General features: G+C 43.1%; 1 protein-coding gene across 6 annotated transcripts; it reads left to right on the top strand.

Annotated features, from left to right (window-relative positions):
• The first annotated feature begins 7,415 nt into the window (after positions 1-7,415).
• On the top strand, positions 7,416-17,203 carry CMTR2 (cap methyltransferase 2). 6 transcript variants are annotated; one of them, XM_054840783.1, is made up of 3 exons: positions 7,422-7,517; positions 7,764-8,032; positions 10,433-17,203. In XM_054840783.1, exon 3 carries the CDS (start codon positions 10,452-10,454, stop codon positions 12,744-12,746), a length of 2,295 nt encoding a protein of 764 aa, XP_054696758.1. In that variant the 5' UTR covers positions 7,422-7,517; positions 7,764-8,032; positions 10,433-10,451; the 3' UTR covers positions 12,747-17,203. The 6 variants fall into 6 exon arrangements, with proteins under 6 accessions (XP_054696763.1, XP_054696758.1, XP_054696764.1 ...); XM_054840788.1 differs by lacking the exon at positions 7,764-8,032 and having other exon boundaries at positions 7,416-7,545; XM_054840789.1 differs by lacking the exon at positions 7,764-8,032.
• The last annotated feature ends 603 nt before the right edge of the window (positions 17,204-17,806 follow it).

Below are 17,806 nucleotides of genomic sequence, written 5' to 3'. Positions count from 1 at the left end.
GACACAGGCAGATGGCCAGATTCCTCTTCAATAATAAGGTGTTTACTTCTGAGCAGCCCTCGCCTGACATTTATTGAACGCCCGGTAGGAAGAAGAAAACCAAGGCGAGGATAAGCCACACAATTTCGCTAGCCCCTTCCAGCTTGGATGTCTGCACATCCCCTATTTCACAGCACCTTACCTGTCTTCCTCAGCACGGGCCATCCTCCTCCTCTCTGCTTAACCAAAAGAAGGGGATGGTTGCTGGAAACAGAACTGCAGGGTTTTATTTGACCAAAGAGCAGAGGCCCATTGAACCTGCAGAAGCTGCTGCCGTCTCCAGCGGTGAGGGAGGTGTATCCCAGCTTCTCTCTGCTGTCCCCTGAGCATCCCTAATCCCCAAGTAGGAGTGGCATGTTCAGGACATCTGCTTTTCTGCTCTCACCCCCCCATGACACACATGCTCTAGAGCTCGGCGGAAAGCTTACACGCACGCACTTTATAATGCAGATTAAGCCTAGAAAGTTCACACGCGCACACACGACTTTTCAGCAGCATCCCGGAGAGGAGCAGCTGACAACGGATCTGCGTAGATTTGCACGCTCTTACATCAACTGGGAAGCGGCTAGCAGCTGGAGTCACCTGCTCCTTTGCAATTCAAACTCCTGGGACCACGGCACGAGCTCACCGGGAGAGCGCAACTCTGCAAGATGACCTGTGCCACCTACTACCACAACAACGGAAAAGACTTTTCCATATCTCACATTGTTCTCTTCCCATTCTTTCATGGCAACATCTCATTAGCTCCCCCCCAGGTTTGGTGGGGCTTTTTTTTGGCTCACATTTAATTGCTTCACCCATCTCAAAGGGAAATACTGCCTTGAGATACACTGAACCTCTCTTCCGCTGATTACATTATGGAATACACAGAAAAAATACCAAGGTCCTCATCTGCCCCTCTCATTTCAGCTTTGTTTTATATAAAAATAAAGCTTAAAACAACCTCATCATATGGGTCTACCTGTGCAACAGTGTCCAATCCCACCAACCCCATTTTACAGAGCCGTAGATGTTTCTAAGACAACCCAATGCAAAAAAGATTTCTGCAAAATTGGTGATGAGTAGACGCAGGTGGAAGGTTACAGCTACAACAGGCACTCATACAGGAACAGTATTTATAAATATCCCAAGAAGGGAGAAAACCTTAAGCAGAGCTTGTCAATTCCTAGACAAATCAGCCAGACAAAAAAATAACTTAGAAAATGAAGATACACCAGTTTCTGGTCTCACATTACTTATGAATAATAATAAATATTATTAAGAATGTTTACTTGTTGGTCTTGAAGACCAACACACATCAAACATCCCCTTGGTTGCCCCAGGAAACCATCTCACAGAACTTCAAAGTCAAACAAGGTAACAAATGCAGCCAGAAAAACCTGGGCATTTTTAAAGAGATACTTCATGTCAGAAAGCAGAAACCCACACAGTGTCCCCCTCGATTCCAGCACAGGCAGTGAGTCCATAATGACCAGCAGGATTTAGGCATCACATGTAGCAGCAAGTTCTGTCGATAACAGGTATTTGTTGAGACAATTGGTACTGAAGAAACAGAAAATGGGTCTGAACATAAACCCAAAGTGCCCTTTCCCCTCAAGTTCTTGACCTTCTCCCTTTTTTCATGTTCACATTTCCACTACTTATTTACTTTCTCTTTGAAAACTTCAAATGCTTCTTCTAGAGATGAGCAGGTAGGAGTGCCACCACTTCAGGAACGGGTGGGACAGTGCTGCCTGCCCTCAGCCTGCTGGGGGTAATGGAAAAAAATCAGCATTAAGGGTCTAATACTACTCTGTCATCTCCTTCTACACCCTCTTTCTCATTCTGTTTTTACTATGTTCTCCCTCCTTTTTCAGATATACCTCCTTTTTGTCATTCTCATCTTCCAGAGCCTTAGCCATCTCTACCTCTTTGGTATATATTCTTTTTTCACCAGCATTGTTTTTCTACACAAAACAGCAGGCTGATCACTGAGATGGTTTTAACTTGCCCTCTGGAAACCCACGCTCGCCTTGCCAGCACTCGGGACTTCTTTGAAAGCCATTATTTGCTCCCATTAAATTAAATGATAGAGCAACATTAGACCCTTAACGTTGATTTTCCCATGCAGTTCTTTGGTATCAGCAGAGTTCTCTTGCCCCCCAGATATGTTCCCTTGTTTAGCCTTAATCTGATTACATTCATTAATCTGATTCTTTTTTGCAAAGCAGACAGGAGAGATCAGACAGCCGGGGAGCTCTTCCCAATTTGTTCTCATCTAAGACAATCTCCTCTCTAGTTTGGATTTACATGGAAAACAGGATTATAGAAAAAGGACCATTTTATCTATCTTTCTGCAGTGACTGTTAAATAACAGCAACAAAAATTACTGAGTTTTAACCTGTAATGGTGCATTGGCTGGACAAGTACTACCTAAAGGTTTGCCCTACCAGAGCAAATTAATTTGAGCATTGAGGGCATTTGTGTAGAGAGGAAGAGAAAAAATAATTAAGCTTCAGCTCCTATACAAGTACTCCAAAGCAGATCTATCTAAAAAAATGTTATTGAATAGACTCCATAATCCTTAAGAAAGAATACTGACAGTCTTGTGTCCTGAAAGAATCTCAGTTGTCTCTTACTCTTTCTGTACGTACATGTCTGCAGCAAATTGTATCTATAATCCAGATCTCATTGACTCAGTGTCATTCAAGTCCTGTTTCTATCGCTAGAGCTCCAACTGCTACAGGATGCCGATACAATCACCTGAAATAATTTTCTAACAATGCTTTACATTCCTACAGCAATTTCTATCTAGAGAAGTGTTGTGAAGTATTTTGCAAGCATTTAACCAAAACATTTAATTAATGCTTTAGGGTAAAGTCTCCCACTTCCCTGCGTGCTCACACTATCACAGCATCAAATTATCTTGCAGACTTCTCACGTGTACTGCACATCACCCTTTGGGGAGACAGAACCGAACTGCAGAAAGATTGGCGGGGTGTCTGCAGAGTGGAGGCAACTGGAGTCAGCCTAGTTCAGGAGAAAGCATCCCCCCAAAGACCTACAGGCACTACCATGCCCTCATCTCTGCCCCCAGAAATTCCCCCCCCCACCCGCCGCCAAATTCTCTCATACTTAGAAAAGCCAGGGTTCTGCCTCAGTGTTTTGAAGGAAAGTCAAGTGGATAAACCCTGGAAAGATTTTGCTTTTCTGTTGATTCCCTAAAATGCAGGTTCCAGGTTTAAATAAAAATTACTAACCATACCCTAAGAACAAACCAGGATTTTTGCAGCAATTTGGAAACTCATCATTTATTTGTACACTGGCTATTCTACAGAGCCACCCGAGTGTTACTAGCCACAAGAAAGTCAAATTATATACCAGAAAAAATGATCCGTAAGGGAATAACCTAACAGAAATCTCTAGGAAGATCTGCTTGAAGCAGTATGTGTGCTGCTTGTTGTACATCTTCAGGTAAGAGACCTCTGACCATGGGGAAGGCAGAAAAGGGATGACCAGGGGAACAGAAAACCAGACGCTCAAAAAAGCTTGTCATGGTTAGCTGAGCAAAATGAAAACTGAGCAATGCTCCGACAACAGCCTGAAAATGTTGCCATGGAGGCAGGAGAGATACAGAAACTTAAGACAGGCACCAGGGAGCTGGAGAGATACGTGTTCAGTTAGGCTAGACATCAGAAAAAAGCTTCTAGCTACCCAAAATGTGCAGTCCTGAACAGCTCTCCTGTAAGGGATGAGCGGTACGTCAGGCTCGGGGTGAATGGATGGGCTGTGTGCTGCGAGAGCACTTTGAGGCAGGCAGAAAAAAAATCAGAGAGCTCAGGGGAAGATGCAGCGGAAGGCTGCAATAGCACTTTAGGGAGGGTAAGTGGAAAAGAAGTCATGGATCCTGGTGCACTAGAAGCTATGAGAGGTCAGACACCCCTCTGGCCTACAATAAATACAGACAACTTGAAAAAAGAACTAAAGGAAGAAGGATGAAATGCTTTTAGTGCTGTCACAGAAGAAAACCACTCTCAAATAGTTAAATGGTACCACTCAGCTACACATATCACTAATGATTCTTGAAAATAGATCTATTCCTCTATTCACGACAGGCAAATAGAGATCATATCCTGGGATCACAGCTAACCACTGGCCTGGAGCTCCATGCATGCTCCTCTGCAGGATGAATAAGGACACATCTCCATCCCGAGACCACACAGGACTAAAGTTAATTCTGTTCTGGGATCTGGTTTTCTCTCAATAATTTGTGATACTTTCACACAGTGGAGCTCCAGCCCAGACCTGTCACCAGTCTCCAGGACCACATTCCTGTTTCCCCAAAACTTCTCTTTGTAAAACACCGCTTTCTGGAGGTCAGTAGGTGAACACACTACCACTTGTAGCCATGGTCCATCAGAATGTATCTATGCTGACCCAACAGGATCAATGCTTCCTCGTTATCTCATTTGCAGTGCAATAACACAAGATTGAATAGTCTAGAGGTTTTTCCTTTTAGTTTCCATTTCAGTGATTTTTGTGTAAAGAAGCAAAGGTTAGACAACTGTAGATCATTTTACTAATTGTCTACATTAGACACTGTTTACTGAAGTCTCACAACTCACTTTATAGCAGGCTGTGGTTGCAATTCCTCCAGCAAGGAAAGCTAAAGGCAAACCTGCCTGACTTTGGACTGCAAACCAGAAACAGAACAAGAGCCCTCACAGACTCATCCCCAAGGTCATGCCAAGCCAGCGCAACCACTCTTCCAGCCTCACACACCACATACCCATTCCTTGATATAGCCGAGAGCCACGAGACCTGTAAAATTTAGAGACAGGCCCAGGAAGTCACAGCTGAGCCCTTCAGAAGCCCCATGGTTGCCTTTCAGTTTTAAGGCAAAGTATTCTTTTAGAATTTCCCACGGGGAGCTTTAAAAAACACACTGGTGAGTATTCTTCTAGAATTTCCCAGATAGCTTTAAAAAAACACACCAGTGAGTATTCTTCTAGAATTTCCCACAGGAAGCTTTAAAAAACACACCAGTGAGTATTCTTCTAGAATTTCCTACAGGGAGGTTTAAAAAACATACCAGAGTAGCCAGACCTATAGGTAAGTAGGCAGCAAGATCCTCTAGAGATCTCAAGAAGGCTGAAGCTAGGTGGGATTTGTGCAACTGATAGGCTCTTGCAGATCCCTGGAGGGAAATGATTAATTAAAAGTGTCCCTGCGGATCTTTTCTTGACCTTCGGTCTTTACTCTGCACTTCTACAAAAAAAATTACAGAAGATGAAAAAGGCTGTTACCTGCCTCTCTAAGAGACCAATGTTATCTCCCTAACTTACAAACATCTTGCAACCTGCACAATGATAGCTAAAAATATGGTGAGCCTTGATCCAAAACTACACTTTTTTTGGAGGCTGGTCTTTATAAGCAGGGTGAGAAGTACTAGTGTTCTATAGGATCCATGGAGTTTCTTCTTCCAGGGCTCAGCACGCTCTCTTCAAGTGCTTTCCTATATATCGGATATCACCAAAAGAGCCCCCAAACCCTCTAGGAACACTCAACTCCATCACCCAGTGTGTTTATACTATACATGCATTTTGCTATTGTAACTACAAAAAAGTTAGAGGCATAAACTAGACTACTCTGTTGCTAACTAAATGTCTAACTTCCAACGTTTAACTGCACCATGTTCCTTTAAAGACAGATACTTCAGTACTGCTACAACTGTGCACACATCTTACAATCTGATAGGAAAAAGGAGAGAAGATCAATTATCTATTAGGAGATTAGTTCCACAGAAGTGGGGCTAATCCTAAAAGAAAGTGCTGTGTTCCCATTTTCAGTTCCTCACACAGACAGAAAAAAGATTGTTTAGCATAGAAGTATCTACTTGAATTTCTGCTTTAAGCTGGAAATATTTAGGAGAACATAGGAAGAAACTGAAGCTCACAAGCTGAATTAAGGGTTTAATTTCAGAAAGAGCATCACATTTTTCTTAAGCATACTATTCCTTTGTATTTCTTTTAGCTGAGAATCTTGCAATATTGCATACTCAGTGATGAATTGTTCTTCCTTGTATTTTGGGAGAGCCTTATCTTCAGTAGTTCAGCAGATTGTGACACCAAGATGCTACAAGCTGTAGTAAAAGCCTAGCAGGGAATGACTGAAAGAGTAAGAGTCTTACTTCCTCCCTTATATAGCAAATTGTAGTTGTCCTCTTGCTGATATTGTCCAAACACTTAAAAACCCCAAAAACACCTGAAAAGGTGATTTAAGCAGTTAAGAGGAGATTAAGAAGAACCACCTCTTAAACTTAATGATTTAAATAACTTATTGTCCATGGAACTGAGTCAGTGCAAGTCTTGGGCTGGTATCTGAGCACACAGGAATAACAAAAGAAGGTAACTGAAACAGCACAGCATTACTGGAGATATCAGAGAAAAAGCCAAAACTAGAAGAAAGCTCTTTTCAGGTTTCTACTACAAACACAATAAAAAAATATTTCAGACTATAACATACCTTTGACACTCCCATCAACTTTAAGTTCTCCTACAGCAAAAATGAGACAAGATTTTAGTGGTAACATCACCATCAAAGAGAACAAAAATCACCAGAGACCACAACCCCAATACCTGTTCATCTGCTTCAACTAATTTACCACAATTTCCCCCCCACCTTTAAGTAGCCAAAGATGTTGATCGATTGGAAAGTGATTTTCAAACAGGCCAATCAAAGGGTGAAGAGGCATTGCAGACATGTATATAAATCCTCCATCCATACATAAAATCTTTCTCATCAGGTAAAACTTCTTTCTGATGAAGCACCTAGTGAGTATCTTTATATTATGCTGTTTATCTGAGGTGAATATGGCAATCTTAGCTTTAAAAATATTTTTCTGAGGGATTTAAGGACTGAATTCTGTATTCATGTTTGTAGGTAGCACAGGGCTTTCTCTATGCTTAATGTTCTTTCTTCTTTGTAGCCCTATTCGTTCAATTTAAAAAACAAATAAGAAGGGAGGAGGAAGGTTGTGTCTTTATAGATTTATGTCTTTAGTTCTAACTTTAATGTGTAAGCTCTCTAATGTAGACAGAGCAAGAGAAAAGATAATTTACTTATATATCATTATTATATTTTTAAGATGGATATGCTAAGCTTTTTTTACCAATTATCTAGCTCCTAGCAAAACTTTCCCTAGTTATATTAGTTCTAGAATCCCTTGTACTCATAACACTGAATTTATATGCTAAAACTAATTCTGGCTTAGGGCTGGATAGTGCTTCACCAAGGAGAAATATGTGAGAGTGCAAAAGTTAATGGCAGCAAAGCTGGTATTAAAGTGAAAGGATTTCTGCTAACTCATGCTACATCGCTGTTTGTTCCCAAACAGGCTGGCAAGTGCCTTGTTCCTTAACCTGCACATAGGAAATCCCAGCAATGTTTAAAACCTCAAGAGCAGCTTGGACTCTCTGTCTGCACTAGGAATTAATCAGGTTTTTACTTTCTTGCTTCTGCTTGCAGGTTAGATGCTGTTTTGCTGTCTAGAAAGTGTACGTTGTTTCCAGGGACGCTGCAAATGCGTGCTCTGTTCTGCTCGTTATTGTTTGGTTAATATTTCAAGGCTCTTGCCTCCTGCTAACCCAGGGTGGGTGTAACTGGTCTCCTGGGGATTTAGAAAGGGCAGCAAAGCAGGTTATTGTGTGTGAGAGTTGTCTTAAGTATCTGTTTGTGGGTTACAGGGGCCAAAGTGAGATCTTGAGGAGTGTCGCTGCGGTCTCTGGAGATGGAGGCTGGCCTCAGTGAGTGCTGAGATGTGGCATCTGTGGGGCTGGGAGATAAACCTGGCTCTGGCTCTGCTCCCTGGTCAGCTACGTCTGGCTCTGCAGGGCAGGTGTCCCAAGTCTTTTAAGCAGAGAGATGCAGGGCGCTGAGCCCCAGCCCTTCCTCTCTGAAAGGTTGCTAGCAGATCAGAACACCACTTCCTTCCTGGTTTTTCTCTGAACAACCTGTAAGTATTACCGTGTGGTAAATGCTGGTTGAATAACTTCTGTAAATGTTTCTTATTTCTTTTGGGCTGCACTACTGCTGGGAGGTTGCTCCTCTGCTCCCTCCCTTGCAGCAGCAAGCCAGCTTTTAAATGAGCTGGGTTTTCTGGTGAAAAACAGTCAGATTTTGGGCTCCTGTGAATGGAACAGCCTCGAGCGGGTAACCTGCCTCCTGCCCGAGCAGCCTTCGCTTGGGCTTGCGGGGCCTCCTTGCTCCTCACCCTCTCCAGTAAGCACAGCGACGGGTAGCACTGCAGGCCTCCCCCGCGCTTAAACCTGCTCCCGTTCCGGATTTAATTAAATAAACAAGTAGATGCCCCCCTGGCCCGGGGGGAGGTGCCTGCGGCGCCCCGCTGAGGCGAGAGCAGGGCGGTGGCGAGCGGCCGGGGCGAGGCTGCGGGGCAGGGCCGCGGAGCGAGTGGGCCGGGCCTGCCTCGCTTGCCGCCGCAGCCCGCCGGGTAAGAGCGGAGGTTCCACTAGGCCGCGCGGCAACCGCGGCCTCGCGTAGCGAGCAGGCGGCGCGGGGAGACGCCTTGACCGGGCGCGGCTCTACGAGGGGCCGGGGCGGAGGGAGGTGGCCGGGCCGCGCTGTGCGTGCGTGTGGGGCGGGTTGTACCGCGGCGGACGGGAAGGGGAGAGCGGGTTTCCCCGGGGCGCCGCGGCCCTGTGAGCCCCCAGCGTGTGCCGGGGCTGGCTACTGGGTAGGGCCGGTCCGAGAGGGAGCGGGTGTGCGGGGCCCGGGTCTTCCTCCGGCGCTGGGATGCGTGAGGAGAAGCCCGGAGCCTTTAAGCAGGTTTGGATGAAGTCCAGGCCAATGGAGGCTGGAAATAGTTATAAAGAAGAAAGACCAGGTGAATGTCTGCCTGTTTCCTTGACGTGCTTTGGAGGATAGCTTGTTCAGGGGGTTGCTGGTGTGAGCTGTAATTAAAAGGCCATGCTCAGAATTGGTATTTAAAAATGAAGTACAACTAGTTTGGGACACTGCTGTCCTGTGTTTCCCTTCTCCTTAGCACCTGTAGTGAGAAGTGACTAGATTATAGCCAAAATATATCTGCAGGAACAAAGTGAAACTAAATATGCTTATTGAAAGGCAGTCGAATGGGGGAAAACAGAGATGGAACTTCACCCGTATGTGTTTTTAATGAACCACGTGCTTTTCCTCAGTGAGCTGATGGTGATGAGAGGAGACGGCCCTGGGGCTGTGGCTGGAGGTGCTGTGTGGCTTCAGGGGGAAGCGTAATGTGTTTAGGTTAGCCCTTCTTTGTCCTGTTTGCTTCCAAAGTTTTTTCAACCCTTTCAGTGTTAATCTGATGGTTTTTTTCCCCACTAAACTGTTTTGTAACACTTAAGATCATCGCATTTTGCATCTGAGGGAATGGGATGGTTCGGGGGATGATTAAAATGATATGCTTGGGATTTCCTGTCTCTTGTGGTAATTTTGATTACATTATTTTGCTTAAATGAGCATCTTAGTTTTGAATAGATTACTGGCTGGCCGATTTCTGGTTAGCAAGCCTAACTTCTGCCTCGTGTGCTTTGTGTTGTGTGCTGGAGCAGATGGCAGCAGACTTGTTAGCTTTGTGCGGTGTATGCTCGTGTTAGTCTGCCTTTATCCACTCGGAGCACAACACTTCGCACCGTTTTCTTCTTTAACATCAAGCATGAGTTAGCATTGACCATAGATGCAGGAAAGTCTCTTCTCACTTTGGATTTATCGCTTTTTTTTTTCAGTAGGGAAACTAGGCGTAAGGATTTGCAGTGGCCTGGCAGAGAGCTGTAACACAGCACAGAAAAGGGGTTTTGCTTGGTGCGGGGACTCTCCCAGCGTCGTGGTGGGTTTGCTGGAAGAGGTGTGAGGGTTAGCTGTTGTAAGGCCGGAGGGAATAGGAACAACTGTGCTCCCTCAAAGCTGCCTTTGCTTGTGGCTCCCTGCTCTGTACTTTCAGGGAAATGAATAAATACTGCTGTAATCAGATGAAAATATTTCCGAGTCACTTGATTAATTTGTATAGCTTGTGGTATCATCTCTTTTGTGACCAAGAGATACTTAAGTGTTTAGATCTATATAGTGAGCAGAGTATTCAGAGGTCAGTGAAGAGCTGAAGCAGTGGCCAACTCTTCTTCACTTTCTATGTAAATAGAATGAAGGGTGATTGAACTGGTGAACCTCCTGATTTCCAAGTAGCATTATTCAGGATAGCCCTCCATTATTTTCCTCATTGGTGCATGATTCTGTGAAGCATTTCTCTCATTCTGGAATACAAAGGTTAAGCGGGAGAAATTTTTATTAAAAAAAAGCTTTGCCTATTTATATATAGGTATGATGGAAGTGACATTGTTTCTTCCTCCCTGCTGTCCTCCAGGTTGTGAATCAATCCAAGAATGAACAAATGTAAGAAGCCTTACGTTGACCAGACTACAAACCTTGAAAAGTTCAGTCCTGAAATTATTTCCGAAATTGAAAAGCTCTTTGCAAAGAAGTTTACTTACACTAAGCCAGTAAATAATGAATGGCAGCTACCAGATCCCAGCGATGCTTTTACGTGCGATCACAAGGAATTCAACTCGCTCCTGGCTCTGAAGGACTCGATGAATGAAGTGAAGAATCAACTGAGTGATAAGAACCTGAATGAATGGCATCAGCACACCTCGTTTACCAATAAAGCTGGGAAAATAATTCCTCATGTGAAGAAATCTCTGAATGCTGAGCTCTGTACCCAGGCGTGGTGCAAGTTTCACGAGATCCTATGCAGTTTTCCTCTTCTCCCTGAAGAAGCTCTTCAGGATGGAGAGCTGAATTCTGTCCACCTCTGTGAAGCACCCGGAGCTTTTATAGCCAGTCTCAATCACTACTTGAAATCCCACCATGTCCCTTGCGACTGGAATTGGGTAGCTAATACTCTAAACCCATATCACGAAGCAAATGACACCCTTATGATGATCATGGATGACCGTCTTATAGCAAATACATTGCCGTGGTGGTACTTTGGCCCGGATAACACTGGTGATGTGATGACATTGAAACATCTAACAGGACTCCAGAACTTTGTAAGTAATATGAGCACCGTTCACCTGGTAACTGCTGATGGCAGCTTTGATTGCCAGGGGAATCCAGGGGAACAGGAGGCTCTTGTCTCACCCCTTCATTACTGTGAAACAGTCACTGCTTTAATGATCCTGGGCGCTGGGGGATCCTTTGTTTTGAAGATGTTCACGCTGTTTGAACACTGTTCTACCAACCTGCTCTTTCTGCTAAACTGCTCTTTTGAGGAGGTCCATGTCTTTAAGCCAGCCACTAGCAAAGCTGGAAACTCGGAAGCCTATGTGATTTGTCTTCGTTATATGGGCAGAGAAAGCATTCATCTGCTGCTTTCGAAGATGATACAGAACTTTGGAACAGAAATGGTCAAAAAAGCACTTTTCCCCCAGCATACGCTACCAGAATCTTTTCTTAAAATACATGAAGAGTGTTGCATCTTCTTCCACAAGTGCCAGGTAGAGACTATCTCTGAGAACATCCACCTCTTTGAGCGCATGGAAGAAGCAGAGCAGACGAAACTGAACAAGTTAAGAGATTGTGCGGTAGAGTTCTACATGCAAAGACTTCATATGAAACCCATTGCCAGAAATAACTGGCTTGTCAAGAAATCTCAGACTGGTTGCAGCATGAACGCGAAGTGGTTTGGGCAAAGAAACAAATATTTTAGTACGTATAATGAAAGGAAGATGCTGGAAACCCTTACGTGGAATGATAAAGTGGCAAAGGGCTATTTTAATCACTGGGCTGAAGAACATAGCTTAAATAATGTTGGTAAAATGTGCATCTTGGAAGGATCGGCTTCTAACCTCGAGTGTAGCTTGTGGTACATTTTGGAAGGAAAAAGACTACCAGTGGTAAAATGTTCTCCGTTTTGTGATGGTCAAGTCTTGGAAAATCTTAACGAAGCTATGAACGAATTGGTGAGGGGGAGGCTGAAAAGCAGGCACATGCTGCAGATTTGCCACTCGTGTGAAGTTCTTCCTGGGGAACTGATTCTGGCAGAAGTGTCTGATCTTTCCAGGTGCCATCAGGAAGCCCTCAATGAAAGGTGCAGTGCCCAATTCAAGTGCCTCGTGGTGGACTTTCCATCCCTCTGTGATACTGAAAGCCAGCCTAGTATGGAAGTAAAGCTCCTGAACTCGGCCACACTGCTGACTTTCAGTTTCTCTTTGCTTTATGATGGAGAACCAAAGTACCAGCAGCAGCTTTTGGAGTGCGTTCTGCATTCGCTGAATCAGCTTACAGTGGGAGACGCGTTGATTTTGCCTATTCTCTCTTGTTTTACACGCTTCACGGCCGGCCTGGTCTTTATACTGCACTGCTGTTTCAGATGCATCACATTCTCTTGTCCGACCTCCCACGAGCCTCTAAGGACTAGTGCCGCTTTGCTGTGTGTTGGTTACCGAGGCATCCCAAATCCAATTGTTGAATATCTGCAGCATCTGAATAAACTAATGAGCTCTTTACTAGACACAGACTCTCCCCAGCAGGTTTTGCAGTTTGTGCCTATGGAGGTTCTCCTCCAGGGCAAGCTGTTGGAGTTTTTATGGGATTTAAACACAGCCATTGCAAAGAGACAACTGCACCTGATTGTGCAAGCTAAGCAGCAGCAAATGACTGGTGATGTTTCACTTTAAAATAGTTCTAGAATTGAGCAAGTTGCTGCTGCTAGACCTTGTTTCACAGGCAGGTAGAAGGTGTTAAAAACATTGTGAATGCGAAGGTAATGTTGCTGTAAAACCTCGGTGTGACATTGTTAAGTGTCACAGAGGATGTTTTGAGCTATCGATCACACTTGTACCGTATTGGCCTGTCCTACAGAAACCTGAGGCTTAATCTCAGGCATGGGGGACTTAGGAAGGACGATGATGGAAATGGAGAAACTGTTTCTCCTCTCACAGCTTTCCCTGAGCAAATTCCTTTGCGGGTCACCTGGGTCAGAACTTGCAGCCTTCGTGATGAGAGGCGGTGTGGTGCTTTATACCTGTTGCATCAGGCCAGGCGATGGGGGATCCGGTTGTGTGACATTAGCTCTCTTCTGCAGAGTTTTGACCCAGCCCTGTCCTTTTCCAGGGTTTGTAGAAGCAGAAACGTGAGGCTAGAACACCCGGCAGCCTGCAAGCCTGATGTAAGACTTGGGGATAAGTGTCCTGGGAGCAGACAGCTGCCCTGCAAAGGCTGGGTTAAAAGTGACCGCCTGTCAGCAGTAGCAGAGGTGTCCAGGCAAAGATGCTCTTTGGTTTTAATTTTGTTTATGCGAAGAGCAGCAGGCTGTATGGTTTTTGACAGGCTGTTTTATGGCTTTGTCTCCCCATCAATGATTGAGCTGTTAAAATGTTATTTTTATGTGGTTTATGGATCCTCCTTAAAATAATTTGAGACTCCTGAGTATGAAGACTTGCATCTGTCTATGGCAGCAGCTATTAATGAGGAGCTGTAAATGTTTTTCCAGGCTAAAAATATGATATACAGCTTTGTGTATCAAGGAATGCTTTGGGTACCGCTGCAGGAGCATTAAACTGAAGAAATATGTGATAACTTTGGGAAAGTATGATTAAGATTTTAGTTGGTTCCCCGTAAGGATAGAAATGATGAAATTGGTAACTGACTGTTCCTTTAAGGGAGTCAAATTTTATTTTCCATATTGCTCCTTTGAGAGCTAAATTTTGAGGCCTAACTTGTGTCTATTAACATTTAGTTTTAAGTTTGTAGTTTACATGGGGGGAAAAAAAAACCTGCTCAGAGGGAGAAATGATGTTTAAAGGAAAAATGGCTTTGCTGTTGATCTCATAGAAAAAAAATCAAAAGAATGGAGTTAGTAAGAAGGAAAATATAGTCTCCTGATGAATTACCAGTCGCCTTCTGGAAGCACTTCTAATTATATAATGTGGGAGCTTGAAGGATAATTGATTACTGGTGAGGATTAAAAGCACTGCTGAAAAACTGTGTTGTCTGGAGGTGCTGCACATTTAATAGGCTTTCTTGCCACGTTGATCGGGGCAGAGTTGAATGTGTTTAACAGTTCATTTTTTTTATTTAAGAATTTGATATGTGAATGATTTGATGGCTCAGGTCTGACTAATTCATAACATTTTCTGAAAATCTTGCTTTTTAGTGGCATGTGAATAGCAGCTGCCTAACAAAAGCTTCTGGGATTGGTCATTGTCTGTTAATTTATTGAAATGAACTTGGTCTTTTTGCTGTGAGCTGAGTCATGGTTCCTCTCTCAGACCAGGAAGGGAACAGAGGCTCCAGATTGGAGTAATAGCTTCTCCTGTAAATCATTTTTGAACCTGTAAACTCAAGAGTGCAAGCAGGGCCACAGATGAATTTCAGTGAGGAATAAAAAAGAAATAGTGAAAAGCAGAATAGAGAAAGGAGGAAGAAATATTGTAGAAGAACAGATGATGAGACAGTATCAAAGATCACCTGTAAAAGTTGTCTTTATTCAAAACAAAAAGCAGGATAAAGGTATTGTCCACCAAAGACACCTCTGTGGCTCTGCCACTGCTTCCGAGGTGATTAATGAAGATGTCTTGTAAATTAGGGGTAAATGAGATTTCAAGTGCGTGGGTGTGCTTACACTGTGATATTCTGCTGTGGAGGCATGAGTAGCCAGAAGCATCTCATCTAGTAGACACTTAAATAACTTGTTTTTTTCTTACTAACATTACTCTAATATTTTGAAATTATTATTTTATAGGTAAAGTAAAATCTTGAGGTGACCGACAGGCTGTGAGAGAAAGCACATTTATTTTTTCAAGCTTTCCTTGGTCTGTTCTGTCTGTCTGACAAACTATGCAGATTTACTTGAGATTCCTCCTATCCCACTGTTCCCTGTATCATCAGTCTCCATTTTTTCATTTATTTTTAGGAAAAAAAAAAATTAGATGGTCACAAAGCTTTGGGGGAGTTAGGACTGTGTACTTCAAGATACACTAGACTTAGCTAGTGGGGAAAAATAATCCATCTGTGTGGAAGTACCCCCCAAAAAATGTGTGCAAGCTGTCCTGTGGAAAGCCAGGTCTCTAAACCAAAGGAAATCCAGTGTCCTGTGGATCCCGATGCCCAATTTTCTCTGGTAATTTTTTGTTGGCAGACATGGGGAGATGACAAGAGAAATGCTTTGATGACAGCTGCTGCTTCGGTTGAAAAGAAAGGATATGTTTTGGAGAGTCTTTTTTTATTATTGTTGTTTTAATGGCAGGAGTTTCAAAGTTGGGGATGACACTTGTCCTTTTAATTGTGAGAATCCTGCCTTGTCCTAGCTGTCTTTAGACCAAAGATTTCTTTGAGAGAAGTGACACTTAATTTCTGTTGTGACTTTTGGAATATGTAAGAATGCATGGGAAGAAGGGATTAACCTTTGTGGAGAGGGTCTGATGACTCCTGCCTTCACCAAGGCTGTCAGGTTTTGGCCAATTTGATTTGATTTTGGGTGACACCTGATGCAGTGTCTCAGTATCCTGGCTGATTTAAAGTTGGGTTTTTTTACCTGTTTGAAGATGAACTGGGTATTGGTTTTCATAATTAGGAGCTTCAGGTTTTACACAGGGGAAAATAGAGGGGGTGGAGAGAAGTTGATTATGATATGGTCGAGATTGATGCCAACTTGGGGTGAATTTAGATTTGCAGCTCTGCTGTTGCAGGTTTCCAATGAAGAGCTGATATCTAGGCCCAATGATTGGCTACAACCTATGTTGTTTTTCTGAAACTCTTTGCATCTTTTGTTTTAAGCCAGCATCACTTTTTGACATCAGTTGCATGAGGGTTGAATGAATTAGGTACTCCACTAAGTGAAAAATGCTGATTATTTTTTTTTAGGTTGAGTTCCATTAAAGTTAAGAGTCTTGCTACTTATTTTTACTTATTTTGTATTGTATTTATTATATTCATTTGGATGTGCACAGATTGTATGTGTTCTTGCCACTGGCTTTCCAATTTAATTTCTGCAAAGCATAATGAGATTTATAGTATGAAATCCAGTAGTCTATTAAAATGGTACTAATTGGTGTCTATTCATCTTAATTTAAGCTGGATCTATCAAATTACTAGTTGTAAAAGTAGGATATGTAGCAGAATTGTATTCTGTTAGAAAAACAACTTGGGACTTAATGGGAAGAGATTAATACTACCTATGAAGAAAGTAGGAGAAAAGAAAAACACACTTTGATTTCTGGCCCATGAGCTGGGCGCTTTAGGATGCGGAATAGCAGAATAATTGAATCCTTAATTTGCTGGAAGTAAGGGTTGATCGCGAAGCTGAAGCCTCAGAGCCTTATAGCTTCCTGCTACCATTGCTAAAAAGTGTCTTTTGACATCACTTTAATTTCTGGTTAATTTTCAGCATGTTTTTAGTAGTGAAGTGGGGGAGATCCTGTGTAACTTACTGTTTTGGGGGGTATGAAATGGGTTTGTTTTTCAGTATTTGTCCCTGTGTCCCACTTCTCAACCTGAGCCTCTAAATTTCAGCTTGTAGCCTTTGAATATCAGTCCCTTATTTTTTTTTAGCACTTTAGTGAGTGAAGACTGTGATGAAAATTTCCTTGCCAAAGTCTCTAATGGTTTTTCCATCTCCTTGGTGCAACTATTTTTGTGAATGCCATGCCGATACCCTTAGTTCCAGTTCTTTGTGCGCTTCAGTCACTTGACAGAAGGATCAAATGGAGCTGTTTATGCCAGAAATGCTCTTGACCCATGGCTGTTCGTGCAGCTGATGGGATTTGCTAGCCTTTCCTTGCTCAAAATTCTTAAAAAAGGCTTTGAGGTGTAATCACCTGAACATACAGTTGACCAGTTGCGTGCTGCCTTTCTTGTATGCACGGGTATGTTCGTGTTTGCACATGTGGAAACCCTCAGGATTGTACAGCCATGAAACTTTTGCTTTGTAACTAACACGTGTGCTTTTGTTTGGAAGGATATATGTGTTTTTCTAAGTAGATGAAGGGATGTATGTGGCTGTTTCATATTTTTACTTGGTCTGGAAATGAGTGTTAAAAGACCTTTTTTCTTTTTGAAAGGAAAATAAATGTTATTTGGAGAAAATAAAGTATTTTATGTTAGGTTTTAAATGTTTCTATTTATGTGTTTCTTTACCAAACATGGAACAAAACAGTGAAGCACAGCAAGGAGAAGTCTGGGGAGGTTTAATATTTCATTTTTTTGAGCCAGGGTTCCCTCACCTTGCCCTTTGGATCTGTCTTCAATGAGTGAAGGATACAGGGGCATTGGAGCAGCCTGTTCAGCAGGGCTGATGTTTGGTGCTCGCTTCCTTTAACTGTCTTTACCTCTGCAGTTCACCGGTTCAAAGAGAGACTTCAGTTGCGGACGTGGTCAAAGCTGTGTGCAGGAGGCCTGCGTGCAGGTCCCTTGGCCTTGTCACCGAGCTTTACAATCTCTGTCCCCTTCTGCGGTTGCTGTAACCTACTTTAACAGCAAGGACTTTGTCTTAAGGATCTTCAGTTTCTCCTGGCTTTGACAGCCACTCTGGTAGGATGAGGCTATAATACACCATTCTTTCCTCTGCAGAGTCTCTTATTAATCCTTATCCAAATGTTTTCATTCTAAGTGCTTGCCTTCGCTGAATGGTATTATTAAGAAAAAGCTGTGTGCCTTATTCCTCAGGGCTGGCTCTGCTGTACTGACAAGGGTTCCAGCTGATCATCTCTGGCTTGCCTCTCCAATTTGTCTTGAGACT

This window comes from Grus americana, chromosome 13 (assembly GCF_028858705.1).
Source record: "Grus americana isolate bGruAme1 chromosome 13, bGruAme1.mat, whole genome shotgun sequence".
Classification (NCBI taxonomy): Eukaryota; Metazoa; Chordata; class Aves; order Gruiformes; family Gruidae; genus Grus; species Grus americana.
The sequence above is the reverse complement of the archived record's forward strand: the minus strand, read 5'-3'. Positions and strand labels throughout refer to the sequence as shown.